General features: G+C 37.8%; 1 protein-coding gene across 4 annotated transcripts in view; it reads right to left on the bottom strand.

Moving 5' to 3' along the window:
* Window positions 1-7,001: 7,001 nt before the first annotated feature.
* Window positions 7,002-18,020, bottom strand: part of HACE1 (HECT domain and ankyrin repeat containing E3 ubiquitin protein ligase 1) — a 52,452-nt gene continuing 41,433 nt past the window's right edge. For all 4 annotated transcript variants that reach the window (XM_048079195.2, XM_048079194.2, XM_013175670.3 and 1 more), the window contains 5 exons: window positions 16,350-16,481; window positions 15,628-15,726; window positions 15,262-15,332; window positions 10,680-10,793; window positions 7,002-10,248 (listed from right to left, as the gene is read on the bottom strand). In XM_048079195.2, the coding sequence (XP_047935152.2) occupies window positions 10,146-10,248; window positions 10,680-10,793; window positions 15,262-15,332; window positions 15,628-15,726; window positions 16,350-16,481 (519 nt within the window). In that variant the 3' untranslated portion in view covers window positions 7,002-10,145. The remainder of the gene's footprint in view (window positions 10,249-10,679; window positions 10,794-15,261; window positions 15,333-15,627; window positions 15,727-16,349; window positions 16,482-18,020) is intronic.

Below are 18,020 nucleotides of genomic sequence, written 5' to 3'. Positions count from 1 at the left end.
GTCAAGATGATAGGGGAAGACCAAAGGCACTGAAGCCTTTGAGGACATTTTGTTGATCCTGAGTCTCTCTGAATAATTTCGTTACCATTTTCAACAATTTTAACCAGCAAGCACTGCACAGCACTTTCAAGACGGAGTTTCCTGATTGTTGACAGCTGGCTGCTCTGGTTTGTTCCAGCTGCCAGAGGGACTCGGCAGGATGGCAAGACAGGACAAGAGCAAGTAGACTCCCAACCCCCTAGTTGAGGGCTGTCTCCAAGGAACAGTTACCAAAATTAACCCCTGAGTAAAAATCTGGTCGTACCCAGATGTAGCATCTGTATGTCCCTACCAAACTCGCCAGTTCTGTGAGGCACCACACGGATATACAAAGGGCGTCTCCTTCCCTCAGAAGCTTATAGTCTACCTATAATAGCACAGGCCTACGTACAGATACGTGGAATGATTTACTAAGGTTACACAGGAGGTCAGCGGCGGAGGTAGACATCAAATGTGAGCCTCAGCAGCGTCTGTGTAATCTGTCTACCCACTGAACTTTGCTGGCTGTTAAGCACAAAGATACACAACAGAGCAAAGGCCCTCAGTGAACTCACATCAAACCAGTCAAGACTGAGTATCAGAAAAGCTGGGTACTGGAGACAAGACAGACACAGAAGCAGAAACAAGATCTACAGTCCAGCAGTGCAAGACATGGCCAAAGTTTTTTTTCCCCGTGAAAGACAATAAGGAAAAGTTTTTTTTCAGGCTTTTCCCCACCCAAAAGTAAAGTTCTCATAGCTATGAGCTGTAATTAACGCAACGCTTGAACTGTTGTAATCAAAGCATTAGGACAGCTTACAGAAAGCATAGCTGTATGTTAAAGGTTATCAGAGTTACTCATATGTTTCTATTATTTCAAGTCCATTTCTCTGGTAACACTATTAGCAGAAATGCAGAAAATCATCACCAAATACAGAGAAAGAAACTTTAATGAAGAGCAAAGACTAAGTATGTTTGTCTGGTCTTTCTAATACAGTTCTTAAATTACCACAAGGAGATGAAGATTCTAATTAAGATAAAAACACTTCCACAAGAACACCGAACCTAAATAAAGAAAGCAACAGCTACTTGAATTTCATCCAACTGCATTTTCAAACTCTGTATGTGAATTTCTTCAGTATAAAATCAGGAGAACCTTTGCTGGCAAGGAAGGCAATATTAGTGTTAGGATTTTTTTTTTTTTTTTTCAAAAAAGCGCGCACAGACTATTTCCAAGACACATGCAGAGAACATAAATAATGTGCATCTGAAAAATATGTCAAAAAGCTAAAGACAAAAAGCACAGATATGATAATTAACCCCGATGTGTACTACCCACAGATTTTAAATTTGGAATTTTCTTTATTTAGACACACGTTTTAGCAAAGTTAAGATGCTCCCCATTAACCACAACAGCATGCATGTCTTTACAGAAGGAAGTCCTTTCTCATGTACAATCTGAAACAGTACCCTTTCAGAAGAAACTTAACTTGCTTTAGTAAATACTGCCCAGAAAATCTACCCTAAGGCACAAGGCAAAAATTATCAAAATGAAGAGCTGGCAGAAATCTCATTCTGGACTAGCACCAAATGTGAAAGAGAAAATTCATCACATCCACCAACCCTTCCCTCTAGACCCATCAAGCCCCGTTAGTTTTCCCAGTCTTGTGGCAACAGACTACAGCCCTCAGATCAGGTGGGGAAGGAAAAAGCGTCACATCTCAAGGGGGCCCGGGCTCTTTTCCTACCTGCTTGCAAAAGGGCATGCCTGTTGTTGGAAACACCCCTGTTATTCCACATCTACACTCAGGACACTATGCACCTCTTTCCCGAAGGTAATCTTAACTTTCAGAAGTGTGCTTCTACCACTTATTTCCTCTTTTCTCTTCCTTATGTCTTACACCTGGAGTATTACCAATGGGTGCCACAAATCAGGGGTAAGTGCAGGAATCATCTCTACATCAGCCCCCCAGGCCCAATCTGTCGAGGAATTTAGATTCCCTATAGTGCAATCCCTTCCTGGTGACACACACCTAAAAACCATGGTGCAGTAACATAACACAGGAGTCTAAATCCTAACCAATAGCTGCATCACTCTATATCCACAAAGAGTGCATTAGAAGAATTAGTCTAAAATAATGGTTATACATAGACTCACCTAAATGCGTCGGAATAAACTAACTAGCACAGACAAACCATCTAGTACACACCTGTGAAATCTTCACCCATGTGCTTGTATACTAGTATCACTCTTCAAGTATTTGTTTTTCTTTCCAATCCATGTAATTTGTAGACAAAGGTGTTTTTATATACTGGACAGCACTAAGGTTCAGTTTCCTTTTACCAGAGCTCTTAAATTTGACTAGACAGCAACAATTGCTTTTTAATCTAAGCAAACTGATCTGTCAGAGGCAATCAGTACGGTGAAGCTATCCCAAAAGAATCCTAATAATCCCGATGAATCACTCGGCACTGTATGAAACTCAATAGTTGAACTCTTGGCATAGATTGTCACAAGTACTTACTGCAGCAAGTACACACAGCTGCAAACAGCAGGCCTGGTTATGCATGCCTTAACAGCATTTGCACTCCTGCTGAAATTCTACACCTTTTTGGCATTAATCAGTTTCTACTTATGTTAGCATAACTTTTTTTTTTTTTTTAAGCACAATTTCTCAGGAAAAAACCTGACGTGCATTTAGAAACATCATTTGATATTCCTATCAACAGGTACCTGTTGCATTCAGAGAAAAAGGTCCAGAAAAGTCTCAGTGAGAAAGTCAAACAGGCTGTAGGAGAAAATTTTGAAATTTAGTTGATGAAACGAGACCAGAATGGAAGAAACATTTTTCCTATGAAACCAGTTTTGATGGACCACTGCAGACCTTCTCGCCGGTAGTTTGAGCCTGCAATGCTTGCCTGTCTATATCATTTATCACAGAACCATAGAATCATCTAGGTTGGAAAAGGCCTTCAAGACCACCAAGTCCAACCATCAATGTGACCTAATGAATCCCACCACTAAACTATGTCCTTTGGTGCCACGTTCATACACCTCTTAAATACTCCATCACTTCCCTGGGCAGCCTTGTGCTTGACCCAGTGCTTGACCAACCCCCACCCCCCACCCCCCTTCCTAATATCCAATCTAATCCTCACCCAGCACACCCTGAAACAGTTTCCTCACATCCTATCACTTGTCACCAGAGGAAGGAAACCAACATCCTCTTTGCTGCAACCTCCTTCCAGGTAGTTTTAGAGAGCAATGAGGTCTCCTCTCATCCTCCTCTTCTCCAGACTAAACAACCATTCCTCATAACTCTTGTTTTCTAGTCAAAACCAAACAGAATATTGGAGGTGTAGTCTCACCAGTGCTACGTACAAGGGGACAACCATTTGCTGGCCACACTATTTCTGACACTGGCCATGATGCTGTTGGCCTTCTTGTCCACACTGCTGGCTCACATTTAGCCAACTGTCAACGAGCACCCCCCGAGGTCCGTTTTAGCTTTCAGGCCACTCTTCCCCAAGCCTGTCCTGCTGCACGGGGTTGCTGTGACCCAAGTGCAGGACCACTGAACGCCACTGACCCTTGCTGAATGCCACGTGACTGGACTCGGCCCATCGATCTAGCCTACCCAGCTCCCTCTGCAAAGCCTTCCTACCCTCGAGTGGATTCAGTCCCACATCACTTGGTGTTGTCTACAAACTTTCTGAGGGTGCACTTGATCCCCTCATTCAGATCGCTGAGAAAAGCGTTAAAAACAAAACTGGCCCCAATACTCAGTCCCGGGGAATGCCACTGGTGACTAGCCTCCAGCTGGATTAAACTCGTGTCACTTTGCACCCAGCCACTCAGTCAGTTCTTCACATAGCAAAATACACCCGTCCAAGCCATGAGCTGGCAGTTTCTCCTTCTGTGTGCCTTTTAAAATCATGTGCTTTAAATTTTATGTCATGTATAGTAAGACAGGCAATAATGCCTTTTTTTTTTTTTTAAAATACAAACTAAAGTTGCATAGGAAGCCCATTCTATTTTAATTCAAATACTGTTAGTCACAGAATCAGATAATGGTTTAGATTGGAAGGGACCTTAAAGATGACCATTAATTCATTATATTAACTCAAATTACATGCTAATTTTTATAACTGTAACTGAAACATTTCTACTTGCATTTATAAAGCAAGATTTCTAATCTACTTAATGGTATAGAGCTACTTTCAAATGAAACTGAATATGAGAATAACCCAGTAACCTTATACTAGGTTTCCTTATGTGGCTTGATTCCTACTGCCTCTAAGCTACATCTAGTCCCACAGAAGTACATTAACTCTGGTATTGTCCTTAGAATAAAAAATTTGTTGAAGTGACAAGTGTCTATAAAACATATCACAGCCTCTAGTCTATCAGCTATGCGATTACCTACAGTAAGTCTGGGTGTAACAGATGTTCTGGACGGAGAAATACTTATCTTTACAACTCAAGGATCCCTGAGGAAGTTTAATCCAGTTGATTTAAAGCTCTGCTTCTTCGCATCAGTTTAGTACTTGGCTAATTTTATTTCTTAACTGGAAAAGTACTCACATATGGACATGCTAAAGATTCTTTGAAACAACTCTTGCATGTACCAACTACTGATTTGCCAGTGATTTCAACAACCCAACTGAAAACCCATCCACTATTTGAAAATTAAGGTAAGGAAAATGCAAAGATGTATGCAAAATCCACACAGGTGAAATGGAAAGCCTCCATTAATTAATCTATTACAAAATAGCCCAGTTAGCAGCAGTAATAGAGGAAAACAAAATTTCTATAGCCTAAAAAACTCTGGGATGTAGCATTCTACTGTAGTAGTACCAATAACATATATAGTTTTATATATATAATTAAAATGCTTTATCTAAAGCACGTATTTGAAGTAAATACTGACTATTGTTATAATACACTATTTGTTATATAGTACATATAACAGGGAAACTATAGAGAAATAGAAACTAGCCTTAGAATCTGAAAAGCTCTTCTATCTTGGGAAAATGCCTTCTTGTTCTCCCACTCTTCAACATCTGCATCATGTTTCAAAAGCCTGTGGTGGAAATGAAAAGGTGCTAAACACAGCACCACTATGCCTGCCTGCTGCGAATTAAGACAGGGTCATCCACTTCCTCTTAGTTCGTGTTTATCAGTCTATTAATTAATCAGCTGGCTTTCTTCAAGCAGTCCTTCTAATTTGCAAGGAAAATTTGCATAGAGCACCACTTTTGTTTTCTTTTCTGATTTAGAATCATAAAATCATTAAGGTTGGAAGAGACCTTCAAGATCACCTGGTCCAACCATCACCCTACTACCAATGTCACCCACTAACCATGTCCCTAAGCGCCACGTCCAACCTTTCCTTGAACACCCCCAGGGACGGTGACTCCACCACCTCCCTGGGCAACCCATTCTAATGTCTGACTACTCTTTCTGAGAAGAAATGCCTCCTCATTTCCAACATAAACCTCCCCTGGCACAACCTGAGGCCATTCCCTCTAGTCCTATCACTACTTATCTGCAAGAAGAGGCCAACCCCCAGCACTCCACACCTTCCGTTCAGGTAGTTGTAGAGAGCAATAAGGTATCCCCTGCGCCTCCTCTTCTCCAGACTCAACAACCCCAGTTCCCTCAGCTGCTCCTCACAGGACATGTGTTCTAGGCCCTTCACCAGCTTCGTAGCCCTTCTCTGGACACATTTCAGGGCCTTGATGTCTTTCCTGTAGTGAGGGGCCCAAAGCTGAACACAGTACTCGAGTACACCAGAGGGGGACGATCACCTCCCGGGTCCTGCTGGCTACACTATTCCTGACACAAGCCAGGATGCCATTGGCCTTCTTGGCCACCTGGGCACACTGCTGGCTCATGTTCAGGCGAGCATCAATCAGCACCCCCAGATCCTTTTCTTCTGCACATCTTTCCAGCCCCTCTGCCCCAAGCCTGTAGCGCTGCATGAGGTTGTTGTGGTAAAAGTGCAGGACTCGGCGCTTTGCCATGTTGAACCTCATCCCATTGGCCTCTGCCCATCGATACTACCTGTCCAGGTCCCTCTGCAGGGCCTTCTTACCCTCTGGCAGATCGACACTGCCCCCAACTTGGTGTCATCTGCAAACTTTTTGCAAAGGGAATTCATTACTTCTTACCTGGAAAAGAAGATACTGCTTATTGACTGCTGTTCTAGTATGTTCAATTTAACACTGAACATATTTGGCTTCCTGAAGTACCCACTCCAGAAAGATTTTCTGTAAAAAAGCATCTCCTAAAAAATAATCTTGTATTGTAGGAGTTCATACGGATTGACTAGTGTAAAGAATCCTGGGCAAACAGCTGTTCCAGTGCATTATATACTGACACCATTTCAGACTTCTAGAAGATACAATCTCCTCTTCTCCCCTCCCCCCCCCGACATCTCTGTTGACTAATCAAGGAACTTGAGATTGACATCAATCATAAACCAACAACTTCCGTTTAATATGTATAAAAGGAGAAGTATGTAATATGGGGAAACCTTGAAGGAGTCCTTCTTTCCACCCTGGCTTTCCAAGCATTAGACAGATACCCGACGTGCCTTGTGGAAGATGCCTTCCTTCTGAAACAAGCACCATTACTGAATTTGATCATCTTTCTTATCTGCTTCCCCCACCACTAGGCCAAGAAGCACTCCTTTCCCTTTTATTAGGCATTATTGAGTTGTACCTGCAGAGCTGAAACGGCTCATTAGATTTCAAGAACAGTCCAACTACACTAAAACCACAATTTTGAATTTAGTCTTTTCAATAGAGAGTTCACAAGCTTCCAAAGCAGATGTGGTCTTAATATTGTTTTTTACTGTACGCATGGAAGTCTCCAAGTCTCTGGAAAATTTAGGCCAACAACCTTCTCTCTCTCATTCCATTTTCAATCTTATGGACTATAGTAATTCATATGGAACATACAGTAGTAGTCATTAAACTACATTTCACAGTTTACGGTTTTAATGGTTTTGTAACATTAGATGCATAACACATTTTCAAGCATCAAAAACTAGGCTTTGCTATATAACATTTTATAAAGATAATAAAAGTTAATGAGCGCTCATGATCTATGATGTGACAAGACATCTGTTCTTTTCTTTCCTAGATAAAACACTCACCCTGCCTTCTTCTGGCACTATCGGAAAAAACAAATATAAACCAATTAATCATTCTAAACTATAAGCTATATTAAGTTATATTTTCTTAACATGCTTGTCATATCCTGTTACTAATAGGGCGCAGGTGTCCTAAAAACAGTCTTTCAATGCAATAATTAAATCCTGGTAACTTCACGTGGTCAACTGCCGCAGACAGTAACGTTTAAGTGTTCCAGAAGAAAAAAAAAAACTGCTCAAAATTAGCAATAACAAAGATATGAACTCCTGGTGCAGAGGAGACCAACAAGCAGAAAATGGAAATACAGCTCTTATTTACATCATGCTTTCTCATTACATAAGTATTTAAAAAGAATTTCATCCTATCAAGAAGTATTTTGCACAAGTACTAAAAGATACTTCATAAGGAATATGAGTAGTATTAGTAGGAAGAAGTAGTCTGTTTCTGTACCATTTGTGATGCTCTAACAGGGAGATATGTCAACAGAAAACTGTTTGGAAGATTAAAACTTTGCACTACATTACATGTCAAAATCAGTTGCCGAGCATTTTCAGAGTACTACTTGAGACCAAATTCAACTTGCTGATACTTCTGCATTTGGACACTACACAAGACTATGCAAGGTTCCAGTTTCCTGTAAACTACTGGATACCACCACAAAACACAACAGGTGAAATGAAAAAGGAAAAAAATGCAGATTGCAGTTAATTGATACAGTTAATGAACAACTGTATTTACAGTAAAACACATGCATAAAGACTAAAATCCCAGTTCACATAAAGAAAACAAACACATAACCCCTGGGAAATATATTGTATTGCTCAAAACACTTTCCTGGTATCAATCTACCTTGCAAAGGCACACAAAGAAATCGGATACACAGTCAGGGAATCAAGTACTACCCAACCGTGCAGAAAAGTGAAGTACTTCTGCTAAACTGATGAATCCAAGATAACTGGGATTTAGCACTAAAACCCTACATATATCCTCCAACATCTAACCCATCTAAGTAAGCTCCTTAAGCTGTCCTATAGGATGCTACAGAGGTACAGCATGTGCTTCTGCTGACTAAACCAACAGTCTGGCCAGGATTCACTAGACTACCATGCTGGCAGAGCCTGCCTCTTTCTACTAACTAAAAGCACAATTCTCCTTAAATTGCAGTCTTTAAGATGTCAGATGCAAGTTCGCAAACACTGCAGAAGAATTTAAAGCAATACTTATGCATACCAGGGCACAAATGGACAGGGCAAGAGAGGAGGGGGCAGGGACTCTATGTTTAAAGCTTAGCCTGCAGGAAAATTACTGTAGCACCACCAAATCAGACAGTCCATGAATTTCTCTCTCTCACCCCCAAGAGAGGTTATACGTGCTTTAGATTAAAATAAATACATACTTAAAGAACAAACAAACAAACCAAGAAAGCAGCCCATACAGATAAATTAGCAAACTTAGGCTACAACTGTATTAGCACTCAGTGAGTGTACGAGAACATCAGTAGTGAATTGTTTGTGCTGAGGACATGAACCCTAAATTTATCACTTCTGAGTGTTCACTAAGCCTAGACTCATTTACTTCAGATCACCTCTTCAGATCAACACAGTACTGCAGACATAACTAGATGTTCATCTGTTAGTATCTGGTACATTTCTGGATGCTGCTTAGTTTCACCTGGAAAGAATCCAGACTGCATTCTCTGACGCGAAAGCATGACAAGCAGGGATGATCAGATTCATTAAAACAAACAAACAAGCCACAGAGCAAACAAAAATAATCTTAGCCTGATCCAAAGCAATAATGTAGACATATTCTAGGGTCCCTAAAAACGTTTTGCAAATACATCATCTACCCCCACTTATCAAAAGCGCATGCTGGTGAGACACAGTTGTGCGTTTTTACATGTTACTTGAGTAACATACCCTAATTCTATAAAAATTTTGATGTGAGATTCTAATTATTATAGTCTTGACAGTTAACCTCTCAATAAGCTCAGTTTCCTTCCTTGTGCATTTGCTTATGACCATTCATATACTTTGACAATGCCTTCGCAAATACTGCTTCAACGGCAATTTAAATTACGAGCAAGATTAACAAAGTCCTAGAAAAACAAACACGCAAAACAACACAAACTTGTCACATTCAGATTCTCATAAAAATATTAAAACTTTATAATAACTTTTGAGCATACAATTATGTCAAGGAAACAGTAAAGGCATTCAAACAAACAAATGGATATAGAACTTAAATAATATTTACAAATTCTAATCTGCAAGTTGACTATAAAGTCACAAATACTTTAAATATTTAGTAGAATATAGTGTAAATTCTAATATAAATTAGATAGTAATTTCATCTGATAGCCTTTCCAGTTGTAAGTCTAATCTTTACATATTATATACATTAAAATACTAAAAAGTTATAAAATTTTATTTGTTGCTATGCAAAGAAATGGAAAATACATCAGATCCGTCTTACTGTACAATATCCAAATTGAACTTTCTATAGTGTTCTCTGAAAAAATAAATGGCACTTTTACATGCAACAAGGCAAAAAGTACACGTCTGTCCATTACTAGTATGCCATCTGAATGTAAAATAAACTATGACACAAACGTCATTCAACCATCTAGTTGAAAATCAAAAATAAGACTGTAGAAAGAGATTCTGACAAACTTCCTGATTCAGACTGAAGTAATAATGAAAAGTATGTAAACTGATTTCCATACAGACCTGTCATTTAAATAAATGAAAATACAGAATACTGAGAAATTTAAGTTCTTTGACAGTATCAAAGTTACTTTGACAACATATAATGGAGAGAGACACCTAATGATCCTGTGTGAATTCTGAAAACCAGCCCTGCCAATGGGCTGCAGCACCTAAGCTGCTTTTCTATTGACAGTTTCCAAAATTACTTCTGCCACTCTGAATTGCACATCAGTAGACAGATGAGTTTTCTAGACTTCATTATGCCATTGTGTAACCATAACTTCCACAGTGTAATGCCACAAGAAGCCTGTCCTTTAGGATTTCTTTACTTGGGTATTCAGGTAACTTGAGCATATTGATACTGAAAAGAAAGGAAAAAAAAAATCACAGGAAGAAACAGTAAAGTTTTCTGATTGAGAATCGTGAAGATGTCACATTTATGTAACAAACAGCAAACAAATAAATCCAGTGCTCCATTACAATCCTGTTAAGTATTCACATACATTGCAGAAAAGTAAGTTTTTTCATTTTAGTAAAATTTAATGCAATAATTTAACTTGAAGATTCCCTTATTGATCCCATTTCTTTTGGTTAAGCAAATGAGCAAAACCAATGCAACTACCTCCAAGTAAAGAACCACCACTTTGTTGGCCAGGGAATACTATATGGACTGTCTATAGAGTTTTTTGAGCTTTTAATGTAAACATTCAAACAGATTGTATTTTTGACTGACAATGATTTGAAATAATAATAAAAAAATTAGAATATTTTAATAAGACCTAGTTAACATACCATGTGCTTGATGTTGGTAAAAGATTTGCAGTATATGGCACAGCAGCAATTGTAAAATTTTGCAATCCACTTCCACCCATTATATGGGCAAAGCCACCATGAGGCACCCTGGAACTGAGAATACTCACAGAAGTTAGATCATTGTAAGGACAGTTAAACCAAAAATATATCATTGACCCTGCAAATACTTTTTACTGTTACATGTGACCAGCTCATAATACTTTTATCAAGGTTCTCCCTTTCTCACCAGGATCAAAATTCTCATTGTCTAAATACTTCTAATTACAAATAAACAAATGCATTATTCAATATTATGTTAGACATCAAATTCTTTGAACATTAAGAGAATTCTGTCTGCCAAAAGAACTCATTTCTTTGACAAGTTTTTAGAATAGAACATCATCTCAGTATAATACTTTAATTATACCTTGTTACATTTATTTACATTTACAGTTTAAGAAATAACGCATTATTAAAAAGTTCATTCTCTGATTACTACCTGTGGGACAACTGACTATAGTGTTTTGATGCATCTTTTTATTTAGGTTTTCAGTTTACTAGTAAAACGAAAATATCAGTTACATCCTCAAATAGTGACATTCTATAGCAAAGCCATACACACACACACAAAATCACTAACATATTTAGGAATGCATTCTCACTTAATCATATTATTCAGAATTTTTTCCTTTTATCAATGTATAATTCAATGATTACTTTAAGTGTAAATGGATAATAGACTTGCAATCTTCTGCATCCCTCACAAACTTTAAACAGAGACAGAGTAAAATTCAGATATAACATCAATATAAGTTAGTATGCATTGCAACGTAATACCTGTTGTTACTACAGCCCTCATAAAAAGAAAAAGACAGTCAAGAAACTATTAGAAGGACTAAAGAAGTTGAATGTGAACCAGTAATGTATCCTTGCAAAGAACAGCTACCTCCTTGGTTGCATCAGGAAGAACACTGGCAGGAGGTGGAGGGAGGTGATCCTTCCCCTGTACAAGAAGAACTGGCTCCAAGCTCTCCAGTACAAGAGAGAGAAAAGGACATAATGCAGCAAGATGTGCAAAGGGCCACAAAGGGACTGGAGCACCTGACGTGTGGAGATGGGTTGTTTGGCCTGGAAAATGGAAGACTCAGGGGAATGTGATCAATGAGTTTAAATGCCTGAAGGGGGAAATGATTAAGATGGAGCCCAAGTCTTCTCAGTGGCGCCCAGTGAGAAGACAGGAGACAATGGGCTCAAAACGAAGCCCTGGAAATTCCATTTAAACTTGAGATTTTTTTATTTTTTTTTTTCCCCTGTGAGGGCAGTCAGATGCTGGGACAAGTTGCCCAGAGAAGTCATGGGGTCACCATCCTTGGAGACTGGAAAGGACCATGGTCATCCAGCTTTAGCTGATACTGCTTTGAGCATGGGGTTGGATTAGGCAGTCCCCATAGGTCCCCTCCAACCTTGTCTATTTTATGATTCTGTATCTATTTTATGTATCTGTATCTAGAAAGAAACAGATAAAACAAAATAAACCTTCCCGAAAATATGAAAAAGCTGTTAGCATTCCAGATTTCAGGTACTTACATTAAAGACAATGAAAAAACAAAATGACCGCAAAAAGCAGGAGCAAGGGAAAAGAATGAAGTAATGCTTCCACTCACAGTAAAATTACTCGATGAAAATGCAGAAGAGCAAAGGTTGCTATTGCCAGATATTAAGGAGCTATGACAGAGGTTGCAACAATACTTTTTAATAATACCTGTAAGAGCTAGCTATAGTGTCCAAGAAAAAGCTATACCACCTGTCTTAACGACAGCACTATTCAGCAGGCAGTTCTAGCACTGATGTATAAGGCAACCATCAAGAAGAGAACTACTGATTATTTGCAGCATACTATTTCTGACATACAAATGTGATTGTGTTCACAGCCACAGTTCAAAACAGTTGTAAAGATTTTACAATGGTACCCTCTTTTATATGATGTTTTTGGCTTGCATTTCTACTACAGTGCTGCCTCCCCTGCAGTGATCTTTTGTTCTGTGAGCCAGGAGAATTCCACATTCATATAAGCAATAAAATACAGACTTCACTCTGTTGAATATTTCTTATTCAGCCCACTATTAACTAACATTTTTACAATTTAACTTATTGAAATGCTTTTCATACAATAGTTTAAAATCATATGGAATGGTCGTGGATTTCAAAGCTTGAAAGTAACAGATGGCTGCAGCGTGAGTACGAGGCTCTGAGTATGAGTTTTTATTTCAAAACAAAACACTGCCAATAATGGAAAGAGGGCCTTTTAAATATGTGTAAATAAGATCACAAGATCCTACCTTCCACACTACATGTACAAATAGCCTTAAGCAAGGGCAACAATACAATTTCATAGCTTTGGAAACTTCAATGCTATTAAAATGTTTAAACTTGCATCTGAATCATGTCTACCTATTTTTCTATAGGCTATATTTAGACTTTCAGAGTGCTAAGACCTCCAAACACATAGCATCTGCTACTCAAACTTTGCGATATAGAAAGTGTGCTGTTAAAAAAAGATGTCTCAGAATTAGTATTACTGCTGAACACAATGCTGTATGCTCTGAACTACCAAAGTAAGACTTTATTACATGGAAGAAAAAAATCTTTAAGACTGGGGGAAGATGAAAGGTAACACTTGAGAAATATTTAGTGATGTCAGAGAAACACTGAAGACATCGCCATAAATGTAATTAATGTTATTCGACTCACTAAATTAATTTTATAGCCTTTAATTGGAAAGAAAGAATAGTACTACTTCATAAAAAAAAATCAATTAAGTGGATATGTAGAAGAGACTAAAGGAAAAAAATAATGAAAAATTTGAATGCAAACTCCCAAGCAGCACACACAGAACCTTAAAAGAAATTCCTCATTAAATAAACATGGAGTATTCAGTTAGAAAAAGATTCAAGTTTGAAATCAGGTATACTTTTGGTGTAAAGTTTGACTTGAAATACTGGTCTGTACTAGACATAAACTGCAATTTTAGCTCATAGACAACTCAGCATCTAAATCTTCCATGCCCAGAAACTAGGACTTTCTGGGGCATCGCTGGATTTATGTGCAAAAATGCTAGGTGCGCACCACTATTAGAGGTAACTTCTCAAATCTAAATGTTTGCAGAGAAATATCTGTTGTGTTTACATCACTGGAGAAAAAACACAACAGGTTCTTACTAGGTGATAGAAGAAAAAAATAATAGCAATTTGTTTCTAAATTCCAGCCCAGATTTCTTAAAAAAAAAAAAAAATGTATTTTCTAATTTCCTACTAACAAGAAATGGCACGTGATTTGTGAGCAAAATGAATAGTGCTCAAGCATGTATTAATCAGACCACGTAACTGTTTACTTGATAGAAAGCATCCCTGAGAATCCAGATTATCCCAAATGCCATGCACATAGTGAATGTCACATCAGCATCACTTGGAATGTTTTAAGCAGTATTTGAAAAATGACTTTATATCTTAAGTATCCTTGTTTGCCATCTAGATTTAGAAATGGATTAGTCCATTAAAAGATGGAAGACCAGCAGCTGACACACAACAGATGTGCAGTCAGAGTTACAGACTCGTTTCTGTAGAGGACAGAAAGAAAAAGATGGATGTGCACACAGAATTAGCTTCTTAAATTGTCTGCGATCCCTAAAAACAATGAAATTTGTAATAAATCAAGTGAAACTAACAGAATATGAAGACTGTGCCATTTGATGATACATCCATGACTGTGAAATTCCTTCCTATAAAAGACAAGGTTTGATGATCTAAATTTGCATTTTACCACTGCTTAATCACAAAACCTATAAACAAAGGAAAGGTCAACTGCTCTACTGATCCAGACTATGAAAGAAACACCAAATTAAGAAGATGGCGTGATCTCTATCTGCTACCAGGAAAAAAAAAAAAGACTACAAAATCCAGACAGCCCATGTGTGTCACTCTACAAAATATCTGTATACAGATATCTGGCAACTCACCCAGCTCAAAGTGGCATTTACTGCTCAACCTGTCCCGTCCCTGCCCTGCACTGCCACCAAACCATAAAGGAAATAGAAGTGGCTTTCCCTGAAGAACAGCTTGAATTTAGGGCAGAAATACTACATAAGACAAACGGTCTTGCATAAGGTTACACTTTCATTTGATCTTGACATGCTGCACTAACGTTAAATCCAAATGAGCTTTAGTAGAAGGATACTCTATTTACACTGACTAAAATGATACCTAGTTCTATCTCATGTATTAAAGCCTTTATTGATTCCACCTTACAGTGGAATGTGTCCCTGCCCACAGCAGGAGGGCTGGAACTAGATGACCTTTAAAGTTCCTTCCAAACCAAACGATGATTCCTGGAGGAGCTAAGAGCCACATAAATATGCAATAGAAAGAAGAATATAAAGTGCAGTTAAATTCACTACTTCCTTGTTTAAAAACTGCCTGAAACAGCAACTTGTTTCTAGGTAGGTGGTTTGTATGGCAGTCTGAAGTCTGTCAACTTATTTCAGAGTATCCAAACAACACATTTGTTATTACACGAGTTTTCTCACCTGCCAGTAACAAACTGTAATAGTAGTACTCTTTCTTCCTGAGTTAGTTCTTCCACAACATCCCAGAACCACTAAACGAAATAAGAAAAAAGAAATAAGTTAGTTTTCATTTTTCATTACCTACTGTACTTGAAAGGATAATGGCAAAACAGTAAATTTGTGTTTGTATCTTAAATTATGGATATTTTCACACCAAATTCATACAAAACCAAATCATTTAATATACAAAAAGTCATTTAATATAGGAATATAGTATTAAAAAGCTCCACAAATTTTAGTCAGTCAGCTTCCATGAAAAGACAGAAAAGGACAACAAAAAAAACCTTTTTGTGCAATAATCTACATTATTCAAAAAAAGAATTTTACCTGAATAACTTGGTCTCCTCTCTCATAGCCACTGGTATATTCTGTATTTTTTAACCAATCATTCACATCAATCTCTGGCATGCCAGACAACAAAAGCTCCTTCAGAAAAAGCACACAGCTTTTGATTAGTGCTGACTAACCATTAATTTCAAGTGTTTATGCTATTTTAAAAAGTTATTGCTTTAAAAAAAGGCAGTGCATTGTCTGTTTAGTTTCAACCTTACAGTCTTGCATTATTACCATGACTAACTTTTAATACAAAAACAAATCTTGAATTTGAATAATGTTACATGATCTATCCAATTTAAACACAGAGTATCAAGAAGTAGAAATTATGATGAAAGAAATTAGGGAAAAAAAAAAAAAGCAGCTGAGTTTTACCATGGCTAGAGACAAAACTTGAGATATCTTAGTTACAGAAGATCAAACTACTCCAGAAACTTTTTCCAATTTGATTCTCAAACTCAAAAGTGTGTCTCGAAGACAGTAGACAGCATCTCCTGACTTTTAAAGATTTTTTTTAAAGAAACGCCAGAAAGATGGCTATTCTAAATAAGTAGGATAAGCAGGAACTCTCGTATTGAGAACACCACTGACAGATGCACAAAGAAAAACTGAAATCAAAGATACACAATTAATATTTTGTGGGTACTGAACTTTACTTCTACATCATTACATTACTGATGAAGGGTGCTGAACAAAGTACAGGCGTCTCTGCTTACCAGCTCGTATTCATCAAACAGCTGAATCAACGACGGTGGAATGAACATATGGAAACCTTGTAAAAAGGCATTTATCTGAGGTTGAATGGCTCTTGTCATTCTAAGTTCAGTGACAAGCTGGACATATTCAGCCTGTAATCAAGAAAATGACATTAAGACATACGACAGCAAAAATACGTAGTGCTCACACATACACAAATACGCATAAATGCAGTCCTCCATATATCACAAATATTATCTACTGTAAGGTGTTAAGATTCCCCTGTGCACTTTCCACTCGCTGAAGCAACCTGAGATAATTCAGAAGACCCTTCAGAATCCAGAGCCCTTTCTGAATTTCCCTTTCCTTCCTTCCACCAAAGACAACTGCCAAATAGCAGGGTTCAAATCATAGCAGAAGCCACTCAAAAAGGACCTGGATCAAGCCCAAGGAAGTGAATAAACTTGGTTTGTCATGCCTGCATCTGATACTGCCACCACTGGCATTTGTTGTTGCACGGTTAAGCCGACTGACATAACTCAGAAAAAGGTACAATTCTGAAGCAACATTTGTGAGCCAAAAAAGCTTGCTTGCTTTCCCACTGTCTTTGGAAGCCTAACAGAATATATTGACTACCCCTGCAAAATTTGTTGACATAAACCCCTCACACCCTTTTTTCTTTTTTTTTTTTTTAATAAGGTCTTGAAAGTCTTCTCAATTTTTAAAAAAGGAGAAAAAAACAAAAGGATTTATACTGTAAACATGCAAACAGACAAAATAGTTTGCATGCTTGAGATATTTGGGTACTCTGTCCCCTTTAAAGGACTCCAGTTTGAAAAGGAATCCACTAGAACTCTGCTGTTGAAAACACAAAAGCCTAGGAGGCAGTTAAAGGAAGGCTTTTAGAAAAAGACAGACTTAAAAGCGCCTGCATTAAAGCTGTACAAACACATCTCATTTAACCTGACAGAACTTTGCAAGTCTAATAAAGTTTCTTTACTCAAGAAAAGAAAATTTGTCCTCAAATAGAAATCTATTCCTGGACTATTTAAAGTATACAGTTTCAAAGTAATGCTTTTACTTCCTAATTGTGATTTCTAATAATGAAATCATAAAATATACCTCCCAATTAAACCATCTTAACCATCATCATGCTTCAAGACAACAACCTTATAAAAACACCATGTGGATTTGTAAATTAAAAAAGCATTCATTAACATCTGGGCTTTGAACCTGCACAAAAGCAGGTAAGTATTCTTTCTCTCCTCCCTTTCTGAATAATAATAAAAAAAAAAACAGCATCAAAGGCAGTTCCTTACATTTCCAGAAGTATACAGGGGTTAGTCAACTGCCTCACAGTTGGAAGATACTTTTAAATGCATTAATACCATTTTATTAGAGTGAGAGGACAATTAATTTGTGAAGACATACCTAAGCATGTCTTCAACTGCCAAGCTGTTCCCAAATATCTAGTTTCAATCTAGTAATCTCCCTAGGTTGCTTTTAGTGTCAGTGGAACTGAAGACACCTCCCTTTTCTAATGAATTAGATGAGCAGCCAAAGGAGATTAACTGCACTAGACAAAAGTCAGCCTCTGCATCTACATTTTATGAGCTCTGGGAAGAAATAAGAAACATTAGCTAGGATTAAAAGCAGTGTTAAGAGTGGTATTCAACAATCAGATCAGAAAT

This window comes from Anser cygnoides, chromosome 3, assembly GCF_040182565.1.
Source record: "Anser cygnoides isolate HZ-2024a breed goose chromosome 3, Taihu_goose_T2T_genome, whole genome shotgun sequence".
Taxonomy (NCBI): domain Eukaryota; kingdom Metazoa; phylum Chordata; class Aves; order Anseriformes; family Anatidae; genus Anser; species Anser cygnoides.
The sequence above is the reverse complement of the archived record's forward strand: the minus strand, read 5'-3'. Positions and strand labels throughout refer to the sequence as shown.